The sequence below is a fragment of the Acanthochromis polyacanthus genome, chromosome 10, assembly GCF_021347895.1.
Source record: "Acanthochromis polyacanthus isolate Apoly-LR-REF ecotype Palm Island chromosome 10, KAUST_Apoly_ChrSc, whole genome shotgun sequence".
Lineage (NCBI taxonomy): Eukaryota > Metazoa > Chordata > Actinopteri > Pomacentridae > Acanthochromis > Acanthochromis polyacanthus.
Window position 1 is genome coordinate 27,121,048 of NC_067122.1, and position 24,633 is coordinate 27,145,680.

The window sequence follows — 24,633 nt, forward strand, 5'->3', positions numbered from 1 at the left end:
TGGAGACTGTGAGGACACAGCTAAAAGGCTGTAGTGTTCAGTATGGCGGTTGCAACCCGATTTTTATTAAAACTGCTTTCTGTTGTGCCAAACAGTTCAGTCATGTGGGATTAACTCTCCTGGCGTTTCCCACAGCAAGAAAAGGCAAAGCGCGCTGTACTGAAGCGGCAGAATGAAACTGCAGTACCGGTCAGTCACCACTAGATGTCAGGTCGTCAACGTGTATCTAATGCGGGTATTGTGGCCGCTAGGTGGTAGCTCTGCACCAGGATTTCCTCCTCCCAGGTCGTCGAAACAACAAACCGAACTACGGAGCAAGCGGGGTGAGAGAACGTCCGAAACCGCCTCTGACCGCGACTTTTAAACTCTTTTTACAGAATTGTAGCGGAATTCAGACGGAAGCAGTATACGAATACTAAAAGTTACGATTCTGCCGGGACTACATTTCACAACAAGGTAAGTTAGCTGTAAAATGGCGGAGAGCTATCTGGAACTTAGTTGATTTGTATTTTGCTAGCCGTCTCGCTAGCCAGGCTAGCTTTGGATGAGCCCAGTGCGCGGATGTCTGCCTGAACCAAGTCGCTTCGCTAGCTCGCGGTACATGGCTACTTCGGTTGTTAGCAAGCTAACGAACTGGATTTTTCGCACAGCAGCGCAAAATATGTAGATCGCAGCCGAAAGAAGCGTTTTATTGTTTCAATCGACTTAGTTGCACTTTATATATTTGTAAACAAAGTGTTTGTTGCTTATGCAATACGGTACTGGAACTCCCGAGGCAAGATGGAGGACGCAAGGACGTGATGTTTTTTAGGTAACGTTAGCAGTAGCTATTAGCATGGCTAACTAGTGGGAGTTATTTTCAGCTCGTTAATTATAGAAAATCGGTTATTATTTCCTTTATCTCTGTACAAGCACTGAGTACGACTGGTATACGTACCGAAGATAGTAAATATCCATGGCAACGTTATTGACGAGCGTTATTGTGTACATGCTAATATTAGCTCGCTAGTACAGTAGGGCTTGCGTTGTTTTGTTATTATGCTCCAAGTATTACAGCACCGCTAAACGCTGGCATGCCCTCAGAATCTAACGATAATGCATTGTACAGGTTTGTCGCCTTTCTTGTTAAGCTAATCGCAGTCTGTTTGCACAGAGTAGTGCGTGCTTACTTCATCAAATTTCAACTAGCTGACGCTGGGGAAAAGACGCCAAAATCCCCGGTTACTTAGCTAGTGGCGTTAGCACCAGCAGCGCACCGGTGTCAATTTTGACAGGAGCCGACGAAGAGCGTAGCCGCGTCGGGGTTGTTGGAGGGAACTGAGCCGGTAGTTTGTGGGATAGTTGTCTTACGGGAATCCACACAGTTTGGTTTCGCCGTTTCATTTTTTCTAAGATGATCTGGTAACGCGTCGCAGGAACAAGTTTATGAGATACACTGGCCGATTTGGCGCCACTTTTTCAGTCTACACCCATAGATTCCCGTCGTCTTGTCATGCAGTACCCCCTCACTATCAAGGAAATGGGCACGTTATCAGATCGTTAAACCGAGAATTAACCCACTTAAGTGTAAACTCAAAAAGTCGTAGCAACCAACTCTTACACAGCGCTAAAATTGAATGAGCTAGCATGAACAGTGTTGCCATTGTTTTTAGAATTTACATCGATTATTTATTATTCACAATAGACACATTTAAGAGTCGTAATTCGTCATGTGCGGGCCATCATTTGCAGCATATTGTCAGAAAGAGTCCCCTGATTTACGTTGTGTCACATTTATATCAGACAGTTTGCCTTGACGTCTGCTCACTACTCCTTCCGAGTAGTGTAATCTCTGAATTACTCAATTACATATCAGCGCTTCGTGTACTCAAACTGAAAGAGGCACATACTGCACCCAGAGTGGTATATGATGGGAGGAGTTTCTGTTTGCCTTTTCAGGACTGAACACTTGACTCTGGTGTGCTTTCTTTGACCTCCCTGTCTGCTAAAGAACACAAAAATTACATTTGGCTTCTAAATTAGGCACAAAGTAATAATCCTGATTTGAAAAAAGTTACTTCTGCCCTCCACTTTGATGTGTGTGCCACTAATTTCCACATCAGAGCCGTGCAATAGTTTCCCTGTGGCCTGCAGTATCTTGTTGATGTTGATACTGGCTTGTGATTGGTGGAGATATGTGTGGGGCGGATAGGGCAGTGCCATATTTGGCCATTGAGGAAGATATTCCAATCGTCCCTGCATGACGTTGTCTGTAAACCAGGGGGAGCAGAGAAAGAGAGGGAGCCAATGGCTAGACAGTGAGCGTGACAGGAGCTTTGTGTCCGCCCCCTGTTACCATGTGAAACCGTTTTTTTTTCTCTCTGAAAGGCATCAAAGAAACATTTGCTCACAACCGAGGCTGTGATTCCTGTGAACGCACACACATGCAGCATACATGATGTTTGTTTTGTGGAGTTTATCCTGTCTGCGGTGCGTGTTGAAATGCTGCTCTCTGAATTATTCTGTTCCGTGTTCTAGGTCACATGCAACCTCTCCTGTCTTGTATTTTCTGAGGATCTCAAGCCAGTCGTAAGTTGAAGTTGTCCAGAAGATGTTACAGAAATGATAGCAGCACCAGAAATACCATCAGAGTTCGCCTATACTCAGTAAGTACCTGCTTCCCTTTTTCTTTTTTTTTTTTAAATTTCCTAGGAAGTTTGACTGTGATATGAATTTTAAATCTATTATCTGTTTGCATCTACCAGGGATACAGACACACGATTCTCCTCAGACACTGACTTCTCTGAGGATCCTGATGGAAGGAGTGCAAATTCAACTAAAGGAAAGGTGTGGAAACAGCATGCTGCTTGTTTAACCCAGTATTGACACTTTTTTGCAGTTATTTCAGACTTGTTTGTAAAGTTTGCTTTGTCTTCCATTATCCTCTGCAGTGATTCTCAGACTTATTCTTTGTTGTGTTTTTATTCTTTGTTAGGGTGGAAAGAAGGGGAAGAAGGCAGCAGGGGAGAAAGGCAAAGGAGGGAAGGGAGCAGGCCGGATAAATGGCCACCACCAAGAGAATGGCATGGAAAACATGATGCTGTTTGAGGTGGTGAAGCTGGGCAGGAGTGCAATGCAGGTATAAAAGCAAGCCTTTTGAGATTCCCACGTTGTACAAATCAGTTTATTCTCTCACTTTATTTTATTTTTTTGAACCAAGTCGTGATTTCTAAATGTTGCTGTCCCCTTCTGTCTGTAGTCTGTTGTAGATGACTGGATTGAATCTTACAAACATGACAGGGACGTTGCGCTACTAGATCTCATCAATTTCTTCATCCAGTGCTCAGGATGTAAAGGTATGCGTGTGTCTCAGTTTAAGCCACCCTACTTCACGACTGGCTCTTTTATAATGCATTAAGGAAAAATATCTGATTTTGTGTGTCCTGCCGAACCACTCGGTGTCTTTTCAGTGGGTTGTTCTTCGTGACCACTTAGTAAATTGTCTTCTCTCTGGTTTTCAGGTGTGGTCAGCGGAGAGATGTTTCGCAACATGCAGAACTCTGAGATCATCCGACGAATGACAGAAGAATTTGATGAGGTAAGTTATCTCAGCATAACAATCAATGTTATATTCACCGTAATTCTCAGTAGAGTCATTTTAGTTTAAAGTCAGAATTCTTTTATTTTCAAATGGCAATAGAACCTTTCACCTTGTTGGTGATAATAGCTATCTGGAGTTGTATTCATTGTTGTTCTTCCCCTGTGTCCCCTGTAGGACAGCGGCGACTACCCTCTAACCATAGCCGGGCCCCAGTGGAAGAAGTTCAAATCGAGCTTTTGTGAATTCATTGCTGTGCTTGTGCGCCAGTGTCAATACAGTATCATCTATGATGAGTACATGATGGACACAGTCATCTCCCTTCTCACTGGACTATCAGATTCCCAAGTCCGAGCCTTCAGACACACCTCAACACTGGCGGGTAAGTTGAATTATGTCTGAACTATATTCAAATGGTAGTCCTGAACTGCAGTTAGTGGCATATCCTATAAGTATACAGAGTAGTTAGCAGCGTGGGGGAAGTAGTCGTTAGGAAGAATCGCTTTGGTGCAACTATATTTGTACTGCTAACTTGGTTTTCAGTACTCTTGCGTATTTAATGATTTTAATTCTTTTGAATAGTAGTAGCCGTGCATTTACAAACTTTATACGGTGTAGTTTTTTTAAAAACTTGTTTATTGTAAAGTGTATCTTGTTAGCAGATATTATGTTTTCTAGGCTGTTGTCATTGTTGAAGCTAACGTTGACTTGTTTTCTTAGTTTTCAAAGAAAAGTATAGAATGAATATAACCAGTGATAAAGCCACGGAACACCTGTGGCACATCCAAACAGGTGTGGTCACTTGTTCTGCCTGATTAGACCTTTTTAGCCTTATTGCACCACCGAAGAGAAGGGCAGTTCGCATCTTTATCTGTGGCTGTGCTTGCTCTGGAATCATGTAAGCAGCAAAGGTGCATTTACTCCCAAAAAAGCTGCCAAAGACACCTGGTGGGGAAGATCACATGGGTATCAATTCTCAAGGTTTCCACAACACACAGCCAGTAACATTTATGCAGTTGCGTTGTACGTTTTATGTAAGCAAATCCAAATAGAGAAGGTGTGTGGTTATCAATGTTCCGTTTTGGGGTCAGGCAAGGTGGAGTGTTACAGTTTGTGCACAGGTATTTTACATGGTACCTGAGCTTACTTGGTACAGCCAAAAGTGGAGCTCTTCATATATTTAGAGTATAGAGCTTGGTGATTTGTATAATTTAAAGCATAACTGAATTCAACACTGATTAGCTGCAGCAAAAGGAAATCTAAATTTCTACCTAAAGGTTTCCTTTTGCCCCAGGGCTAGTTGAAGTTGCAAATTAATGACACTTTTACAACACGATTTGCCAAGTCAGATAAACCTACATACTTAGTGTTGTGAGTCAATTCTTTATCATTGCTTAAAGTAATTGTTATCATCTCTGGAGTCTTTTAATTGCCATTACGTCTTCTGTTTTTGACAGCCATGAAGCTGATGACAGCCCTGGTGAATGTAGCTCTAAACTTGAGCATCAACATGGACAACACCCAGCGCCAGTACGAAGCAGAGAGGAATAAAATGGTGGCTAAAAGGGCAAATGACAGGCTGGAGCTGCTACTGCAAAAACGCAAAGAGGTGAGGGTGGCCACAATTTGCTGTTTTTGCTTCTTTTGGAATTTTGCTTACCTAAGCACATGCCTTTTGCATTTTGATACCGTTAAGATGCTGTAAATTCTAACTGACTCCTGCCAGATGCAGCTCATTTTCAGCAGTGTTGTGTTAATTCATCAGGTTCATTAACCGATGTGACACGCTCCAAATTAGAGAGGAATTTTTGTCCAAGTTTGGCAGAAAGTTTCAGCACCAAACCCTTTGCGTGTTATGCTTTCACTGATGTGCATGCATGACAGTCTGTAAATATAATAAGCCCTCTTTGCTTTAACAGCTATGGCAGCGAGCTTCTTTGATTTTTGTTCAAGAAAACAATATGGATGGGAGGGAAAAAGGAATAACTTCACTTAAAAAATGTCTTTTACTTTCTTCTGCGATTTGGAATTGATTCACAGATTCCTGAAATACATTTTCGTATGTTGCCAATGAAGTTATTTTAATGGAATGAAAAAGGCCGTTCTCGTGAGAGCAATGTGCAGCACCCAGATGGTGTGCAGGCATACACACACGACTTATTTTGTAGTTGAATTGAAAAGAAGGCAAGCACTTGAATGCATTTTTGATTTAATAACTTTATGACCAGCTTTGCGATATGAAAGTAAAGTATTTTGTGAAAAGGCCCAGAGACAAACTGTAGGGTAGTCGGGCCCCAAACTCTAGCACTAGCAAACAAGTTGACCCAGCAGGTCAGACGCTGCAATTTTGATTGGGTGAAGAAAATAACTTTGTCCACAATCCATTTCCATTTTATTTGAAGAGCCCTTTGCAGAGTTGTGGAACTCAGTGAGTTCAAATGATAATACCTCTGCAGCGAAGAGGTTTTTCCGCGACTGCTGGAGACAGAACATTGGTAACGACACAGCAGAGGGCCCCACTTATGTCCTACCTTTACTCCAGAGTATATGGAACAATTTGTTTTTCAAGAGATTTTTTTTATGCTTTCTTTGCTCCTCAGACAGTGAATTCAATCAAGGTCAGTTAGCTTAACTACTAGTGATGCTTCATATTATATTTTAAGGACATTAGTCAGTTGTTTGGTTGCAAGTAGACAAGTGCTTTTTATTCTTTTTATTGAGTAAAGATTTGATTTAAAATCAGGAAATAAATCATGGCACCAGGGTCTTGATATTGAGATTCCTAATAATGTCGTCAGTACATAAAGTTAGCTTCAAAATACACTGCATCAGTGTAGTGCATCACAATGAACAAAGTCCAAAAATATGCTGAGGTTAATTGGATACTCTAAATTGCCCGTAGGTGTGAATGTGATTGTTTGTCTGTATATGTAGCCCTGCGACAGACTGGCGACCTGTCCAGGGTGTCCCCTGCCTTCGCCCGAGTCAGCTGGGATAGACTCCAGCACCCCCCGCGACCCTAGTGAGGATAAAGCGGTATATAGAGAATGGATGGATGGGAAATTGAACTAAGTGTCTGACTATGGTTTTACATTCAAAAAATGATAGCTATTGCTTGCAAAAGTGGCTTTAAAGATTTTACTGAAGATAGCATTTCTTTACACTCATCTCAGTAGATTTTTTTCTTATTTGTGTATATTGCAGAACACAGTCAAGCAGAAATAGCTGAAGTCTATGTTTTTCCAACTGCTAATGCGCCTCATGGCTCAATATAAAAGCCCTGATGTTCTTTCTTTTTGTATAATTGAGACAAGAATTTGACTTGTAGGCTATTCACTCCTACAGGTCATTTTGTAAAGACAAATCATGAAAAAAACCTATACATAACCACCTTTCAACCCTGGTTAACTAGTCGATTGTGAATTACTCTAGCTTGTGACTATACGTTAGTTTTTTTTAAGAATAGCTACTGCACCATCTCTGTAGATGGTGGACCTGCAGTGCCAAGTGTTATTCAGCACTAGCATTGTCAGTCTATTAGGTTATGTAACAGCAAGTCCCACCGGGCATCCATCTGTTAGTTCACTGTGGAGCCACACCGCAGCATGGTGGCATACTTTGCTGTCACACACGTCTTGTTATGCTAACAATGCCTCCTGGTCACCCCTTACTATAGCAGTCGAGTCAGTTATCATGTCTGTTTCATCACTTGAATATGCTCACCAGTTTTATTCTGCTTTCCATTTCAGCTCCAAGAAAATCAGGATGAGATCGAAAACATGATGAATGCAATATTCAAAGGAGTGTTCGTTCATCGATATCGGTAAGTCTTCACATAATTAGCATGTATTGTCAAAAGCTTTCATGCAGTGTCAGTTGCTTGTGCTGCTGATGTTTTCAGGTCTTGTATGCTGTTAAACTAATAATATGTAATGTTGCCAACAGTGATTCGATAGCAGAAATCAGGGCAATCTGTATAGAAGAGATTGGAGTGTGGATGAAACTCTATAGTGATGCCTTCCTCAACGACAGCTATCTGAAGTATGTGGGATGGACGATGCATGATAAGGTGGGATATACAAAGGTTTCTTAAGCTGTTTTTGTTGGTAGTTTACCCTTACATACCCATAGTCAACCAAGTCAGGAGTTTTCACTTTATTTTTCTGGTCAGGCTGATAGTAACTGCATTTTTTTTTTAATCTGTTAGAATTTGATGCTCAAACCTCTGTCAATGCAACAATAAAACAGAATTCCCACTTTAACTGTGCATAACTTCAAACTGAGTAGATGTCTAATTAGACAAAATAAGCAAGAAACACCTGTGCTCATGTGCAGTTCTGCTTAAGTCTCAATCAGTGACTCGGTGGGAAACAAAGTGCAATCTCCAAAATTCTAAACGCAGAATTCAAACCCGCTGTTACTCCAACTTCGATTGACAGATCTAATAGGCAAACATAAATAAAAACAGTTGAATCTGAAGTGTAGTGTTTATAGTTTGTTTATTATTTTTGTCAGCAAATAATAAAAGCTGTTCAGTATAAAAGACACATCAATTTTGATTGTTTTCATTGGAGAACCCTGCCATATTGCTCAAACTTCTCTTATTTAACTTGAACCGATTTTTGTATTTTATTTTATTATGAAAAAACTGATGGTTTGTGATATCTACAGTAATCAGTAATAGTTAAATTTCTGCCTCGTGTCTCTATTCCAGCAAGGCGAGGTACGTCTGAAGTGTCTGACAGCTCTGCAGGGTCTCTACTACAACAGAGAACTCAATGCAAGACTGGAGCTCTTCACCAGTCGCTTCAAGGTCAGCACCACCTGTTGGACAACTTCAACACAACAGCTACAACTTTACTTTCTTTGCACAGTCTGATACAGAGAGCAACTCTACACTCACACCCTTCTGGCACATTTTTTTATTGTTCTGACATATTTTTCATTTACTAAGTACTTATTAAGTCAGATGACCCACTAAATCTGCTATCTCTCTTTGTTCAGGACCGTATTGTCTCCATGACTCTTGACAAAGAATATGACGTTGCAGTACAAGCAATTAAACTCCTCACTCTAGTTTTGAAGTAAGTGGTTGTTCTTGAGGATATCTGATGTTGTTTACTGTATTTCATTGGGTAATCGTTGTTAGATCAAGGGCACGCCCTTCTTTTTGATAATTTCATGAAGTACACGTGTCTTACTAAGAACTCCTGTTTGTGTTTGTATCTGCAGTAGTACAGACGAGGTTCTGACCCCTGAGGACTGTGAGAGTGTCTACCACTTGGTTTACTCGGCACACAGACCCGTCGCTGTTGCAGCTGGAGAATTTCTCTTTAAGAAGTATGTCAGACATGAATCCAACTTTTTTAGATTCGTACTTGCCGTCATTTTGTTGGGAACTTTAGAAGTGGTAGCATGTAAAGTTTTCAATTCGCGCTGCTCTGTTGACATTTTACAAGTGAGTCAGTTCTCACCCCAACTTATAAGCTTCAATTTTGTGGGCTCCTTGCTGCTTTCAAGAAATGTTATGTAGAGAATATGTGTTTTGTGTGATGCTAACTAATGAAAAACATTCTCAAAGATTGTTCAGCCAGCGGGAACCGGAGGAGGAAGGTGCCCCGAAAAGAAGAGGCAGACAAAGCCCAAATGCCAACCTCATTAAGACCACTGTCTTTTTCTTCCTGGAGAGTGAGGTACATTATCATGTTTCATTTTCTATTATCACCTTCAGGCAACATTTTTTTTCCCTCTTCATTTGCTGTACTGTATGTAAACAAATTCAATCATCCTTCCTTCATTTGTGTAAACACCTCTCTTGTTAGCTCCACGAGCATGCAGCTTACCTTGTGGACTCCCTCTGGGAATGTGGTGCAGAGCTACTGAAAGACTGGGAGTGTATGATCAGCTTACTGCTAGATGACCCGTTGCCAGGAGAGGAAGGTAGAGCACTGGTTTCTTGCAAGCTTATGTACTGGTATGCAGTTCAGAGCACAAATATGTGAGGTCACGCTGATTGTTTTTTTGTAGCTCTTACAGACAGACAAGAGACAGCCCTGATTGAAATCATGCTGTGCACTGTGCGCCAGGCTGCTGAATGTCACCCACCTGTTGGAAGAGGAACAGGGAAGAGGGTAAGAGTGGCTAGCACACTTTGAATAGTGAAACAAGGCTGGTTAAACTGTAAATAGTTTTTTTTCAACTGTCTTGGGATTGCTGTTAGGGCAAGTGCATTGGAAATTGACAACATTGATTGCTTAACTTTGAAGCTGGATCAGTGCAGACTGAACCCATTGACAGCTGAAAGAATTGCACTTGGACTTGTGTATCATTTAATGTGTCTAAAATATCTGTGATCCAGCAATTCTAAAAGCCTGTAGTGCATTAGACTATTTTTCAAACTTTGCTTTCATCTTTGCTTTGTTTGACAGTTGTGGTTTACAACATTTAAGAGACTGGGGAATAGGAGGATTGTTTGATATTCATGATGCAACATATTAGGAAAACATTGAGATGTTTGAATATATTACATACTGAGAGTGGCCAATGGGCTGCAGTGTTTTGAGTTCATATTTTCAGATATTTAGCATATTTTTACTACTAAAAATTAGATTCATAGCTTGTGCATTTTTTTTAAGTAAATTCGATGTGTTGGTGCTGAAAACACATTTTTTTATGCCTTATAGGGTCTGCCCAGAGCTTTTTTGCCCCTTAAGCGTTAAAGTACGACTGGAGTGTTTATCTCACATCAGGTTCAAAAGAGCTCTTCTGAGTTTTACTTTACTGCTTAAATTATTTAAGAAATGCTGTGGAAAAGGGCCCTGGGGAACTGCGTACAGCTACAAACCTCCCCAAATGAGCCAAAAATATATGTTAAAAAAGAGGATATCGTGCCAATAAAAAAAAGGAAACACAGCTGGAGTAAAAATGAATCGTGAAAAGTTTGGTCAAAAAGTAAACTTTCTCGAGGCGTCAAAGAGTACTTTTTTTTTTAACGTATGAATGGGAATTACTTTAGTTTTAGAAAAGCCATCTAACTTGTGTTCGTCACACGTTCAGGTAATGACTGCTAAAGAGAAGAAGACTCAACTTGATGATAGAACCAGAATGACAGAGCTGTTTGCTGTGGCTTTGCCCCCTCTACTGGCCAAGGTATGTTACATCCACTTAGTGTTCTTTTCATGCACTTTTCTTCAGCGCTTGTGGCAGCAGAGAATATCATTATTTGACATGTTTTCCTACAGTACGCTGTGGATGCAGAGAAGGTGACTAACTTGTTGCAGCTGCCTCAGTTCTTTGACCTGGAAATTTATACTACAGGACGTCTGGAGAAGGTATGACATCGTGGCGTGTCTGACAACTCCAATCAGATGCATTTAACATGGTGGTATAATTCCAGTGTGTCATTCATGTTGCCTGTTGTCACGCATGATTTCGTTCCTTTTATCTTCAGCATCTGGAATCCCTGCTACGTCAGATCAGAGAAATAGTGGAGAAGCACACAGACACTGAGGTGTTGGAGTCCTGCTCCAAGACCTACCATGCCCTCTGCAATGAGGAGTTCACAATCTTTAACAGGGTGGATATAGCCCGCTCCCAGCTGCTGGATGAGCTGGTGGACAAGTTCAACAGGCTATTGGAGGACTTTTTACAAGAGGTAGGAGTGACAGCGGACACGTGTCACCACTCACAAATATGGGTGTTTATACTCATTCCCCATATGTTAAAGTTAGCTTAAATGTTAAAACACATAAGTGGCACCATGTTGCTTTATGTGATGTCATCTCACTAGTGAGTCCAGTATAACCAGTAAACACCAGGAAATTTAGCTAGCTCAAAATGTGCACCATGAAATGAGAGGGTTTATTTTGGATTATGCGTTATTTCCTTTCATTTCTCACTTGTAAATGAATATGTCTGGCTATGGCTCGTCAGATTAAGTATCTGACAGACTGCATTTGTGAAACGTTGAGAAAATCTTATTTAGTATTGTGTGTGTGTGAAGAACTCATTGGATATTTCAGTCCGTACGGAAAACTTACAACACTTGCATTTGTGTCCATTCCAGATGTAAACAACACATTATCAAATGCATTAAACAACTTGAATCATAAAATAACAATTGCACAATTTCTCTTTCCAGGGTGAAGATGCCGATGAAGATGATGCTTATCAGGTTTTGTCAACTCTAAAGAGAATCACAGCGTTTCACAAGTATGCATTGCTTTCTAAAGTACTTGTTTCTTCATGCAGTTCATGTCTGTCTTTCACATCCCCTGCCTTCTTTCCGATTAGAGCAATAATTTAACTGAGATTCTGTGTGCATGTGTTTGAAACTAACAAGACTTTATCAACTGTTACAGTGCACATGACTTGTCAGGGTGGGATCTCTTCACCAGCAACTTCAAACTGCTCAACACAGGCATAGAGAATGGAGACATGCCTGAGCAGGTAATTAAATATGCATCAAGTGAAGTTAGGACTCCACAAATTGTTGTTTCTTTTATTATCATTATAAAAAATGAACCCATTTGAGTGTGTGTTTTTTCCTTTGAGCAGATAGTCATCCACTCGCTGCAGTGTACCCACTATGTGATTCTGTGGCACCTCGCCAAGTTATCTGAGGGCAGCTCCAGAAAGGTGAGGTCTTAACTATTTTATCGCTGTTATCCACTGATGTTGCCTGAATCAGACAAGTGTAAGTGTGACGCTAAAACAAATGTGACTGTTCTTTTTATCAGGATGATATGGTGACCCTGAGGAAGCAGATGAGGGCATTCTGTATGATGTGCCAGCGATACCTCACCAATGTCAACACAGCCGTCAAAGAACAGGTAACGGACAGGAGAACAGTCAACATCCACGTGTAGCAGTGGTCGTAAAATCTGTTGAGAGCAAAGTAGGACAGTACATACAGCACGACGTTGACATCATCAACAAATAGGCACATAATAAAACCTTTTAACTCTTAAGAGGTGGTTTGGCTGCCATTTATTACAGCTGCAGTGGATATTTTTGGCCTCAAAGTGCTGGTAAGTAGAGTGTTTTTGCATGAGCAAGTGACTTCACTGCGTACCCTCTGTTTGCTTTGCTCATGTGTGATGAAAAGGTCTTGGATGCAGCTTGGTGATGAAGCCATCTGTGCCTCCCAACTGAAGAAGTCACATTTTCTCTAATCTAAGATGCTCTGTATAGTTATATACAGAAGCGTAGTTTAAAACCTAATTGGCAGGGAGCCCTTTTGTATAATGCCTGTACACACCAAGTTTGAACATTTTGTTCTTTTTTTCTCTCCTCCCGCAGGCATTCACCATCCTGTGTGATCTTCTGCTCATCTTCAGCCACCAGATGGTGTCCGGAGGCAGGGAACACCTGGAGCCCCTGGTTTATTCCCCAGAGGACTCGCTACAGTCTGAACTGCTCTCCTTTATCCTCAACCATGTCTTCATAGACCAGGACGACGACACAAATAGCACAGGTACAAATGCAAATGTGATATGCTAGCACCTCTCCTGTGGCCAAGGTGAGGAAGTGAATGGATAGTTTTTCAAATACTTTTCTCCTTACAATCTCAGATGGGCAGCAAGACGATGAGGCAGTAAAGATTGAAGCTCTGCACAAGAGGAGAAACCTCCTGGCTGCCTATTGCAAACTCATCATCTACTGTGTGGTAGAAATGAAGACAGGAGCTGACATCTTCAAACAGTACATGAGGGTAGGTTTGTCAGTCAGAAATGCAGTTGTATATTCTAGCCATTCATTTTGAACAAGAAGGACTGGTGCATGAGAAACCTCACACTTTTGCAGCACAGTTTGTCCAATCAGTAGATATGTAAACAGCATCAAGTCATAGATACAGTTTGTAATGAGCCAGTAATGTTGTTGTTTGTACAGTATTACAATGATTACGGTGACATCATCAAGGAGACTATGAGTAAGACTCGGCAAATTGACAAGATTCAATGTGCCAAGACACTCATCCTCAGTCTGCAGCAGGTCAGTGTTCACACGCTTGCTCATTTATTAATTACTTCATAATTCTGAAACCTTCTGTTCACTGTTCCATGTTTGAAATATTGATCTAATTTTCTGTATCTCTTCCTGTGCTAGCTGTTTAATGAAATGCTGTCTGAACTGGGTCATGGGTTTGATCGCTCCTCCTCTGCGTTCTGTGGAATCAAAGAGTTGGCCCGTCGCTTTTCTCTAACCTTCGGTCTCGACCAAGTCAAAACCAGAGATGCCATAGCAATGCTGCACAAGTAAGGCCTAATTCCACTCCTGGTGTATTGCATTACTCTTCTTCCATTTTTGGCCTTATATCTTGGAACTGTCATGTTAGACAAATTACTCCTTGAATACTGTGTTTCCTTCAGCCGTGTTATTTTTCCTGTGGATTTTGGAGGCTTAAGTGATGAAATGTTGCAGTTTATCCTTTTCTCATGCAATGAAAGTATTGCATAAAAACAACTCTGAGCTGTTTAAACACAGAGTGTTTATAGCAACAATGCTATAAAATCTATGTAAAAACTATATATACATAACTTTTGCTTTAATCAAAAGAGATGCTTGAGGTGTTTCATGTGCCATTATGTAGCAGAGTGGAAGGTCTGAAATGTTTTAAGCAACACTGATTTCTGTATCTGCAACACTGAGTATTTCCAACTAGCTTCTCTACACATCAACTAGTGCAAGGGCAAAAGAAATACATTTCTAATATGGTCTTATCCTTTGCATGTTGCATCTTTTTAGCAGTGAAAAACAAACATTCTTCCACTAAAGCATCACATGGGCCTTGTTGCTTTCATCTGCATTATTGGATTATAATCTCATACAGTTTCCATTTGCTTTGTTTGGCTGGTGTCCTCTACACTTCAAGAGTAATGTTTTGAAATAAAAAAAAAAATCTATTCTTTTTATTAAATTCTATTTTTTTAATGAGGGAGGAGAGGGAGATGTAATTTTAAAAGATTTTAAGTATAGAATTTAACATTTTGATTGTAAAACCACATCAGATAAACTCATAATTAAAAAGATCCCTTTGCATTTCATCCTTAAATATTGAAAAATCTAAATCATGCTTGTGAGCAGTTTCATTCAAAAACAACTGCCGAACTTTCCTAAAACTCTAAATAGGTGCACCTCAATCTTTGTGATACTTAGGATGTAAATTTTACTACTCCGTTAGATGAACTACTTTTGTTTGATGTACATGAATAAAAGCAAATCTTTGCTCACAGTTTATGTTCTTTCTTGTCTCTGCGTTTCTTAGGGACGGTATTGAGTTTGCATTTAAAGAGCCTAGTCCCCAGGGAGAAGGAGGCCCTCCGCTCAACTTGGCTTTCTTGGACATCCTCAGCGAGTTCTCTTCCAAGCTCATGAGACAAGACAAGAGGACTGTGTAAGTTTTGTCTGCTGAGCTTTCGGGTGGGAGCCTTCAGTGGCTCAGGGCAACAGGTGTTTGTGACAACTGGTGCAACTGGTGCTTCTGATGCGTGAGAGGCTTTTTTTTTCTTCATGCCCCACTTGGAATGTGCACCTGGTTCCATGTGTAAAGTTTGTCCTCTGTGTGTTTGAGTTTGTTCATCTTGTCTGTGTGACCCCCTTCTGCCCCAACAGCCACATGTACCTGGAGCGCTTCATGACGTTCCAGATGGCGTTGCAGCGAGAGGACTGCTGGCTTCCCCTCATCTCCTACAGGAACTCCCTGCAGGCTGGTGGTGATGATGACACCATGTCTGTAATGAGTGGCTACTCTAGCAGAGGCTCTTCCATTCGCTCTAAGAAGACTAAGCCTCCTGCTGCTACAGCTGGAACTTCAGCAGCCAAGAGGAAGCTGCCAGAAGGTACCGCACACTCAGGAATTAATAATATGTAATGGAAGCGTTATTAAAGGCGGATTCTTATTTTTTTCCACACTTAAGAGAAAAATTTGCATTGACTTTAGTTAAACATGAAAGTTTTAACTGAACATCAGCACTTTTCTGTTATCTATAAACATTAATTAGTTCAAACACAATGAAAATATGTCTCCTTGAAAACCACATGCAATGTAGCCCAGGCATGATGTTACAAAAGCAGAGTTGGAGCCCAGATTAACCCAGATGCATTCCTACCCGCCGAGCTCAGCCCGCCAAGCTGATGGGTGAGGAGATTAAACAGCAGATGGTAGGAGAGAGTCAAATTATTCTTTAGCAATCATACAGAGTCATTTAAATCTAGGTTTGTTAAGAATTCCTTCACGACCAAGGATGTCACAAGAACATCAGATGTTAGATTTTCATTATCATTGCATTTTACAATTCCTCAGCCATCTTAAGGCCCTTTCAGACATGTGATACTTAACATTGTCGGCTTCAGCAATCTGTTAAAGGGACGCCATTGGTCACTTTTACATCATTCGTCATTCAGAAATACGTACAACAAAGCTGTTGTACACTGTTATGTTGCCTACTTTATGTATGTTGGCCCGCCCAAGTAAGAGTGCTGTTGCAACTCATAAAATACCATAGCACCTTAACATTATTATATCAATAAATCAAATAAATTTATGTCATAAATAATACAGTGGTCTCAAACCTAATTTTTAAGCTTGTTAGGTCAATTAATAGCATCAATCTTATTACTGTGTTGGAAAGCGCTTTGGCTCCAGGTCTGTTGTTTTAATTGTGCTATATAAATAACAGTGACTTGACTTGACCAGGGTGCTCATTCTGACATGCAGCCAACACGTTCAGATGCCATTAGATCAATGAAAAGGAGGGCAAGTCTGAAAGGGGCTTTAGTTTTAGATTTCACTTTCAAGATTATTTCTGGCATGCAAGCTTTACCTTCTGACATGAAAGGACAAAACTCAGTGTGCAGTTGTTCGCACTCTGTAATGTTTTTCACGTACTTGTTGAGAATATACCACGCTTAATGAAATGTTGTGTCAACATCTATTGAGGGATTTTCCAAAAGTACAAACTATGAAAACCCCTGCTTTAGTGTAAAGGTAAATTTGCCGGTTTTGTCACAGGAACCCGTCACAGTTTTAAATTTGCTCACTGTTTGTTTTGAAACTCAATAGTGGTCGTAGTTAAGAGGCTTGCGAAGAAAACTGCCACCTGGTCATAATGTATAACAACTCACATTTGTCTCTCACATCCAGAGGAGAGCAGCAGCAGCGAGGTGTGGCACCAGAGCATGCAGACCCCAGTCATGATGCCGTCCCCCCACCTCACCTCCACTGCCATGAGAGACCCTAAGAGGGGTCGGGATGACAGCTACATGGGGGTCTACCCACTCCCTCACGACCAGCAGCAGCCACACCAACACCCACAGCACCATCAACAGACGCCTCAGCACCACCAGACACCCATGGATTACAAGTATGGGTGCCTCAATTCTGCATTCCTGAACACTTGCAGTCGGTTGACCGTTCAGTAATAAGCTCGCTATTGAGGTCACAGTTCAGTCCATTCAAGATATATATCAGCTTAAAGTAAAAACAGCTTGACTGTCGAAAACCTGCTAATTCCTACTTAGGACATAAAATGCATAATCTGTTGTAAAGTTTTGCACTTTTAAAGTGCAAAATAAAACACAGAGTAATTAATTTGGCCAGACAACAAAAAAGGTTTGGCAAAAGTTTGACACGTAAGTTCTGATTAGCGTCACTAGTATTTTGTCAATTTTTGTAAATTAAAATTCCATTAGGTGTGAAATAAAACCTGGATATTTAGGCTTTCAACCCCACTGAGATGCCGTCAAACCTTTGTTTCCTTGAGTGTTACATGGTAAAGGTGCTTACAGAAAGCAAGCTTTTGCCTCTGCCACCTCCATTCTTTTCAGTGTGAACACTGTCGTCTGCGCCATCGGTTTATGATGCTTGAACTTCAACTTGCCACTGCGGCTTGCTGTGTGACCATGGAAACTACAGAAAGGGAAACTCAGGCGCTGATTCACTGGCAAAGAACAGAGAGGGATCAATAAAAAGAAACATCAGCTTCAAAGTCTGATTATTTGGTCTGGGAATATAAGTAATCCTCACAATATTACTGAAGAGAACTTGCTGTATTAATCGAGTCCGAACAGTCCCCTTGTCTTTAACCTGTACCTCATTCTGTTTACCTTTATCATGAGACGATGCAAGGTGGATAGTGGATAACAGCAGATTGTGGTATACAGGCTCATAGACTTGGGTGCACCATGGCCCTTCCAATTTAAAATACAGAATACTGATGTTAGCCGTGGCCGCAGTGGCAACAGCTCACTGTTTGGAAGCACCTCCACCTACTAATGAGCTCCACAGTCCAAAATTCGCTTTTCTGCTCCTCCTTTGATTTGTTGATCCAGCATTTCCAAAGCCCTTTCATGCCCATTTACTTTTAATTAATTATCTTACATCTGTGCATCCTAATGCTTCATATCACCAGGTTTTATAAATATATCTCGGCTCATATCCAGGCCCATCATTCAGTTTAGTGGATCACTTATTCTCTGAGAATGGGATCTGACTGGAATGAGCCAAAATACATTAGGACAAGGTTCAGTGTAATTTGCCATTTGCATAATATTAATTTTGAGGGTAGATGGTAGCAAAATGCTCGTACTTAACAGGCTGCCAAGTGTTGGCTCTACTGGGACAATGACTGACTAGTTCATTTATCCACCCTGACTTTCCATAGGCACGGGGCCAGTGGGTAACTTAGTTGTAACCGACATCCTTGTGGTGTCTCCGGTTAAAACACCGGACGCTTTAGCTGAAAACACCACTAATTAATATGCTCTTGTGCATTTAGTTCCCAGGTGACGTGGATGCTGGCTCAGAGACAGCAAGAAGAGGCACGCCAGCAGCAAGAACGAGCCATGAACTATGTCAAGCTCAGGACCAATCTGCAGCATGCTATGTAAGACACCGGCACACCGACGCAAAAGGGCAAGTCTGATTACAAGTATAGTTATTTTTAATTCTATAACTGTTTGCTCAGCAGTCGTCGTGGCACTGGGCTCATGGAGGACGACGAAGAGCCGATTGTGGAGGATGTGATGATGTCATCTGAGGGCCGTATGGATGATCTCAATGAAGGCATGGACTTTGACACCATGGACATTGATCTGGTGAGATGCACGTCACTGAGTTTTCATGAATTTGTATTAGGGAAGCAGGATGCAGACATTTTCCAGGTCTTTATCAGATCTCTCCTCTAATGGAATTCTCACTGCACTGCTCTTATCCTAATGGCTCACTGTCAGGTGCAGACAGAAAATACAATACTTTTTATACAAAACCGCAAACTTTAAGCCATACAGGTGTTATCTGCCTGTCGATATTTAATTCAGGACAATCCCAGTATTGTGTTTTTAAGCCTGTGTGAGCTGCTATCAATGTTGATGCTCTCATGGTGCATCCCTAATTTACCCCCGTTCTGACTGAATGGATCTTACATACAGACAACAGACTATATGGATCTCCTTCCAGCTGTTTGTCATCAGACAGGTATTAGTCTTGTACCATTCAACGACTGGTTTCTGTTGCTAAATATTTTGACAGAAAACTCTTAAATGACGTCCTATAAACTACACTGCAGCACTTGAATAGTGATTTATGAGTTGCAAACGCTTTAAATAATTAGTATTAATTTTTCATTTCTCCACCCCTTTCAAACATGTCAGTTGCATTATCACTTCCAGCGTCCTGCTTAGGTTTTCCTTGCCCGTATCCCTCTTAAACCTCTAAGAATTTTAACTTCTACAAGAAACCAGCACTTTTTAGATCTCTTTCAGGCACCTAATAAAATTGCCATTTAGACGTTGCATTATGTACGATGTCGTCATCCAACACTTAGGTTAAATGACATAAACTGGCTCCAGAAACCTAACCTAACACTCTTTTGTCTGTCTGCCATCTTGCTTGCTCGGTTGTGAAACTGCACAGGAACATGAGCTGCCTTAGAAGCTAGTATAGTGGAGATTGGGCAGTGAAAGTACATTTTATTTTATGTGATTTTTATTTGCACCATATAGTTTGATATTTTAGGCACTGATACAAGCAAATCTAAAGCCCATTAATCCAGTTATTAACATGCTTGTATGAAAATCAGCATTTGTTACTGAGCCTCCTCTGCAAAACACTGCTGTCCTCCTTTTGTTTCATCACCTAATTTGACCATCTTCTTTCACAGTTTTTCCATTCTGTTTGACTTTAATTAGCCGTTAACCAGTAAAGTTGGCTTTTTCATGACTAAGACTACAATATGCCCCGATCTAATTACAGTTTGGTTTCTGTTTATATATGCATACACAGATTTCTTGAGGAATAACCAGTCGGTTTATCAAAGAAAAACCTCATTTTCTTTCGCGTGCAACTGTCAGCAATCAGTATCTAGTATTGGCTTTTGCACGTAACGCGTTTCAAAGAAACAGAAGAAAGCATCAAAAGGAATCATTGGCTCGAGGGAAGGATATGTGGTTTTTGTTTTTAAAAAGATGAAACATACTCTGTTGACAGTACAAGTGCTGGTAAAACACGAGGCAACATGAAAAATTAATTTGACCATTTGCGCCAACACCACAGAGTCGTGTATTATGAGTGGAAAGCCAGAGCTAAATTTGATGTCTTATTTTGGATGCTTACATGAGAGCATGGCTCCAAATGTCATGTTGAATCAACCAGAAAACTGCCCTAGTTTCTGTAAATTCTCTCCTGCTAAATGCCCGATGTCTCCTAAAATTGTCCTTTTTTTTCCTCCCTGGTATCATTTAGTGTTTTTTTTGTTTTTTTTTGTCTGAGCAAAGTTTGTTGAAACTGCGATTGTGACAAAGCAGCCAAATGGAAGAAGCAGCTGGAGTTTCTCCTCTAAACATTTGTCTGTTTCTTCCAGCCACCCTCTAAAAACCGTCGTGAGAGATCTGAGCTCAAGCCGGACTACTTTGACCCCGCTTCTATCATGGATGAATCGGTAAGTAGCACGTACGCTTCACTTCGATCAGGCTGATGACATACTCCAAATTCTTTTCTGTTCTTCCACTGCTATGCTATAAACCAATATTTGTGTCTGCATAATGGAGAGACACTTGTGATTGTGATCAGTGTGGATAAAATAAACTTTTTGAAGTAGATCAGAAATAGATGACTTGAACTCAGTCACATTGCATGGACCCCTTGGTAGCATGTTGTATTTGGGCGCTGTAAAAACATTTACATAAGTTCAGCTGACCAGCCTGCAGCCAAGTTTAGCTTTTGTTTTTGATTGCAGAGCAACCGTTTATGCTTGCATAAACAATTGTTATTTATTTCAGTCTGCAGGCCCAGCTTTACATTCTTGTTTCAGCATGTCATAGCCTTAAGAGACCCTGGGGGTTGGTTCTAAAACTGGTCTTTAAATTTAAGACTCAACTGCATGAATGTTTTGTCAACTTTAAATATGTTTTAATCACACAAAATAGCTCAAAATCAAAGCAGAGATCAGCTTTCTGCTTGCTTAATGCTTTGCATCTTGTTCCATTAAACTTCTTCTGAGCAAAAAAACAACATTCAGCATACTTGGTTTCCCAGCTTTGGCCACATGACACATCCCACTGCACCACAGCTCAAAACAAGCTGCCTCAGATTCACTTTTCCCACCACTTTGAGTTACTTTTCCCTCTGTTAAAATGTTCTCGCTGTAGATTAGATTACATTGTTTAACAGCATTGTTATATCGAAAATGTTGCAGATGCATGCAATTGTTACTCTACCTTTTTGCATCTTTTTGGTCCTTTTTTAAAGAATCAGACTGAAAAGTGTGACTGTATTTTATTCTTAGATGTTGGGGTTGGATTACTTCCCCCTGTGACACCTTGGCAACACCAGCTGTAATGATACAGACTCACTCGTGACTCTCTGCTCTTTGGAGAGCCAACAAGTTTCGTTGCAGCCAAATATGAGCCACGTATTTTCAGCCATATTCACATCATAAATCCCACAGATGATAATACACGTATAGTACCACTTTTAAATCACTGGGATTATAATAAATTGTCAAGTCCTTAAATTATATTCGACCTAAATCATTACAGATACATAATTAAACATGCACATAGGAAAAATTTATGAATCGTTATTAATATGTGCTTCTTCTTCCCTCTAGGTCCTCGGGGTGTCCATGTTTTAAGCTAATATCCAGATGATTTTGACGCTGGGATAACAGAAGAGGCGCTTTGTATTTAAAGAGAATTTTAGATGCGAAAACAGAAGTGTTTTCTGTAAGAAAAAACAAAACAAAAAAAAAATTCTGGCTTGTACTCCACGTGGACCAATGACAACCCACACTCAGTGTTGCTTGCTCAGAGAGGACTTTGTTTCAAATATTTACTTTTATAATCTTGGGTAAGCTCTTCCTGTTCAGAAATAGTGTAACAGGCCACTTCCAAACCTATTAGAAATGTCTGAAGAAAAATCAATAATAGCTTTTTTTTTCCTTTTTTTTTAATGGGGATGAATTGGTGTGTTTAACTTAAGAAACATTTTTTTGTTTATGTCTAACCCTTTTTACAATTGTAGTAAGTTACCAGGTGTGAAGTAGTAATTTATAAACGGACTGTAGTAGCTTGCTTGTACTGTGTTAGCCAAGTGGATGGAGGTCTTTGTTTCTGTGCTCTTTTTTTCCCCTCCCTCTATCTTTTAAGTTTCTTCTCCCTTTTTTTGGGCCCGAGTTGAGGTCCTGATAACCACTGGTGGTTAAGATGGTGAGATATCACGTAGAATCAGTCAAGATCCCTTTATGCTGTGAAGATTCCCAGAGTCCACTGAACGCTCCATACTGTTAAGCAGTTAGTCCCTTGAGCTTACCCCAAGATTTGGATCACTCCTTACCCATCATCTATTAGAAAAATGTGTCCCCCGCCCTAAGAATGAGCAGAGATTTATCCCAGTAGTGCCACTGTGTGGGCTCTGGAGGACAGCAGCTCGGTCAAAGAAAATCTTTTTCTCTTAAAATCCAGCAGCATAATGTTGAAATGGGTATCTCTACATTTTAAATAAAAGTTATATATGAATCGGTGCTGATTTTATATATGTGCTTTTGGTTTTCTTATTTTCAACTTTTCAACCTTCAGTCACAAAGTTTGAGAAATGTGTAAGTACAACTAAAAAAAAAAAAGAAAGCATGTGAAGCCATGCATCAAGGAAGATTTTTAAATTTGTATTTTTACGTTATTTTTTTTTTCTTTTGTCTTGATAATGTCTTCGGGTTTCTACCTTTTTTCCTACATGTAAATTAGTTTGGATAAAACTAATGAAAAGACTTGTGAAATTCAGCTTTAAGGTTTTCTCAACATGAAAAGTCCTGTCACGAAATACTTATAGATTTCAGATGTTAAAACTGTAAGGTAGTCATTCAGACAATACTGAAGATGAAAGTTATTCAGCAGCGCTGTGGCAGCTAGACAAAGCTTAGATTTTGACATATATTTGTCACACACAAGTTTTAATGAAATGTTTTGTCTACTGAGGTTTTTATTTTGTAGTCATTCCATGCTTAAGCCTTAAACATGCTTGTGGAGGTCACCTTTTCTCACAGTAATCTTCCATGTCAGAGGATCAGTCATGTTTAAAGGTGGATAATTGGCTTCTTAGAACATGAAATATGAGGTGGTCAGATGTAATGTGATAAAGTAGATAAACAGCCTATATGTGTTTTGCCTAATTATTTTATGTAAGTAAAAAAGAAAATTCTTTTAAGGAAAAAGTACTGTTTATTGTTTGTTACTTACCACTACATTGGTATAAATTCTTACTAGATCATGTGTATATATACAAAATTTAATTTCTTTCCTTCCTTTTGGCCATTTCTGTGTTTTTGTTTTATTTTTTCTGCACTCTTGCCTACACTCTGAGTTGTTGTCTATTATCCCATCCTCTTTCAGTCACTCTGTTTTCTGATTTGTACTTGTCTGGAGACAGTAACTTTTGAATAAAAATCAACACATTTCATCTGTGGTACTTTTTACTTTTGACCACAACAAACATTCTGCTAGTAATACTCTAGCTGTGATTCACTGGGCTCAATGTGCCTGTTTTCTTCTTGTTGTTTTTTTTTCTTTGGCAAATTTGTTCAATTTGTGGTAAAGCATATTTGTAATTCAGGGTCACACACGATTGTTTTTCACTTTCAAAGCACATGGGGGCAGTGTAGTCCCAACCACACATCTAGTCTCCTCACAGTAGCATTTAGTTTTCTGTGTATAAGGTGTGACTTCGTAATATATGCATCTTTTTCACTTTGCTGAAAAGGCTATGAATTTTCAAACATTGGCTCTCAATGCACATATCCTTTCCGTATGTGACGGCTTTTCCATTTGTGTTGCCTATCAAAAGGGCCCATTTTAGCAAGAGTAATGTCTTCTTGTGTGGAGACAAAGAGCGCCATAGTTGTTGTAATGATAAAAGTGAGGACACGAGACAGCAGAAGAAAGGATGAAAGCAACACAGACTTCTGTGTTAAGTGCATGATAAATAAAGAGGAGCTCAGATCAATGCAGGCGCGCTAGAATAGGACCTGGCAGAGAGCTCCCTTCATGTCCAGCCTGTAATACATGAAGAGGCTCATCTATCGCTACGTCAGTCTATCGGACTAATGTGCAGAAAAGCACTTCCCTCGGCAGCCCTGTTTGATTCTCTCTGCTGTCAGCCCTTTTTTTAAAACACGCCGTTAGCTGTGCTCATGCAGAAAGAAAACCAAAGAGAAATGTTAGATTACTGTATAGCTGTCGTCGAACCAGTTTTAAGAAGGGTTTTTCCACATCTCGCGCCTCAGTGCCAAAATAATTGTTTTCCCTCTGCTTTTCTTTCTGCAGCTTGTTCCCACAGCAGCGCATCTGCTTGGGCTGACTTAGGTTAAGTTGTGCTGCTGAGGTCAGGGCTGCTCAGTTTAAATCTGAGCCACAGCCTCTGTAGTGCTTCCAGCCCGTATTTACTTCTGATAACCCGAAGGCCTCGGCGGACTCTATCAGTTTAGCTGGTGTTGAAACCTCACAGGGTCAAGGAGGACTGGGATTCACACATGCATGCGAGTTGCACAGGGGAGGCTCATCTAGCA

General features: G+C 40.4%; 1 protein-coding gene across 3 annotated transcripts; it reads left to right on the plus strand.

The window, feature by feature from the left end:
- Positions 1–254: 254 nt before the first annotated feature.
- Positions 255–23,528, plus strand: stag2b (stromal antigen 2b). 3 transcript variants are annotated; one of them, XM_022206854.2, is made up of 34 exons: positions 255–456; positions 2,518–2,645; positions 2,745–2,826; positions 2,975–3,118; positions 3,239–3,335; positions 3,501–3,577; positions 3,755–3,959; positions 5,035–5,186; positions 7,327–7,400; positions 7,523–7,646; positions 8,292–8,390; positions 8,582–8,661; positions 8,810–8,917; positions 9,159–9,270; positions 9,400–9,517; positions 9,605–9,708; positions 10,634–10,726; positions 10,819–10,908; positions 11,028–11,231; positions 11,718–11,788; positions 11,938–12,025; positions 12,134–12,214; positions 12,316–12,408; positions 12,878–13,052; positions 13,150–13,289; positions 13,469–13,570; positions 13,685–13,833; positions 14,844–14,972; positions 15,191–15,417; positions 16,722–16,941; positions 18,355–18,462; positions 18,544–18,673; positions 20,437–20,514; positions 21,685–23,528. In XM_022206854.2, exons 2-34 carry the CDS (start codon positions 2,602–2,604, stop codon positions 21,706–21,708), a joined length of 3,822 nt encoding a protein of 1,273 aa, XP_022062546.1. In that variant the 5' UTR covers positions 255–456; positions 2,518–2,601; the 3' UTR covers positions 21,709–23,528. The 3 variants fall into 3 exon arrangements, with proteins under 3 accessions (XP_022062546.1, XP_022062548.1, XP_051810586.1); XM_022206856.2 differs by having other exon boundaries at positions 18,547–18,673; XM_051954626.1 differs by having other exon boundaries at positions 300–323.
- Positions 23,529–24,633: the final 1,105 nt, after the last annotated feature.

Excerpts from the sequence above, each read along its gene's own strand:
- stag2b (XM_022206854.2), top strand. The coding sequence starts at position 2,602 with ATGATAGCAGCACCAGAAATACCATCAGAGTTCGCCTATACTCA. Across the intron at positions 7,401-7,522 it reads GTGTTCGTTCATCGATATCG|TGATTCGATAGCAGAAATCA; the intron begins GTAAGTCTTCAC and ends TGTTGCCAACAG. Across the intron at positions 12,215-12,315 it reads CTGAGGGCAGCTCCAGAAAG|GATGATATGGTGACCCTGAG; the intron begins GTGAGGTCTTAA and ends TCTTTTTATCAG.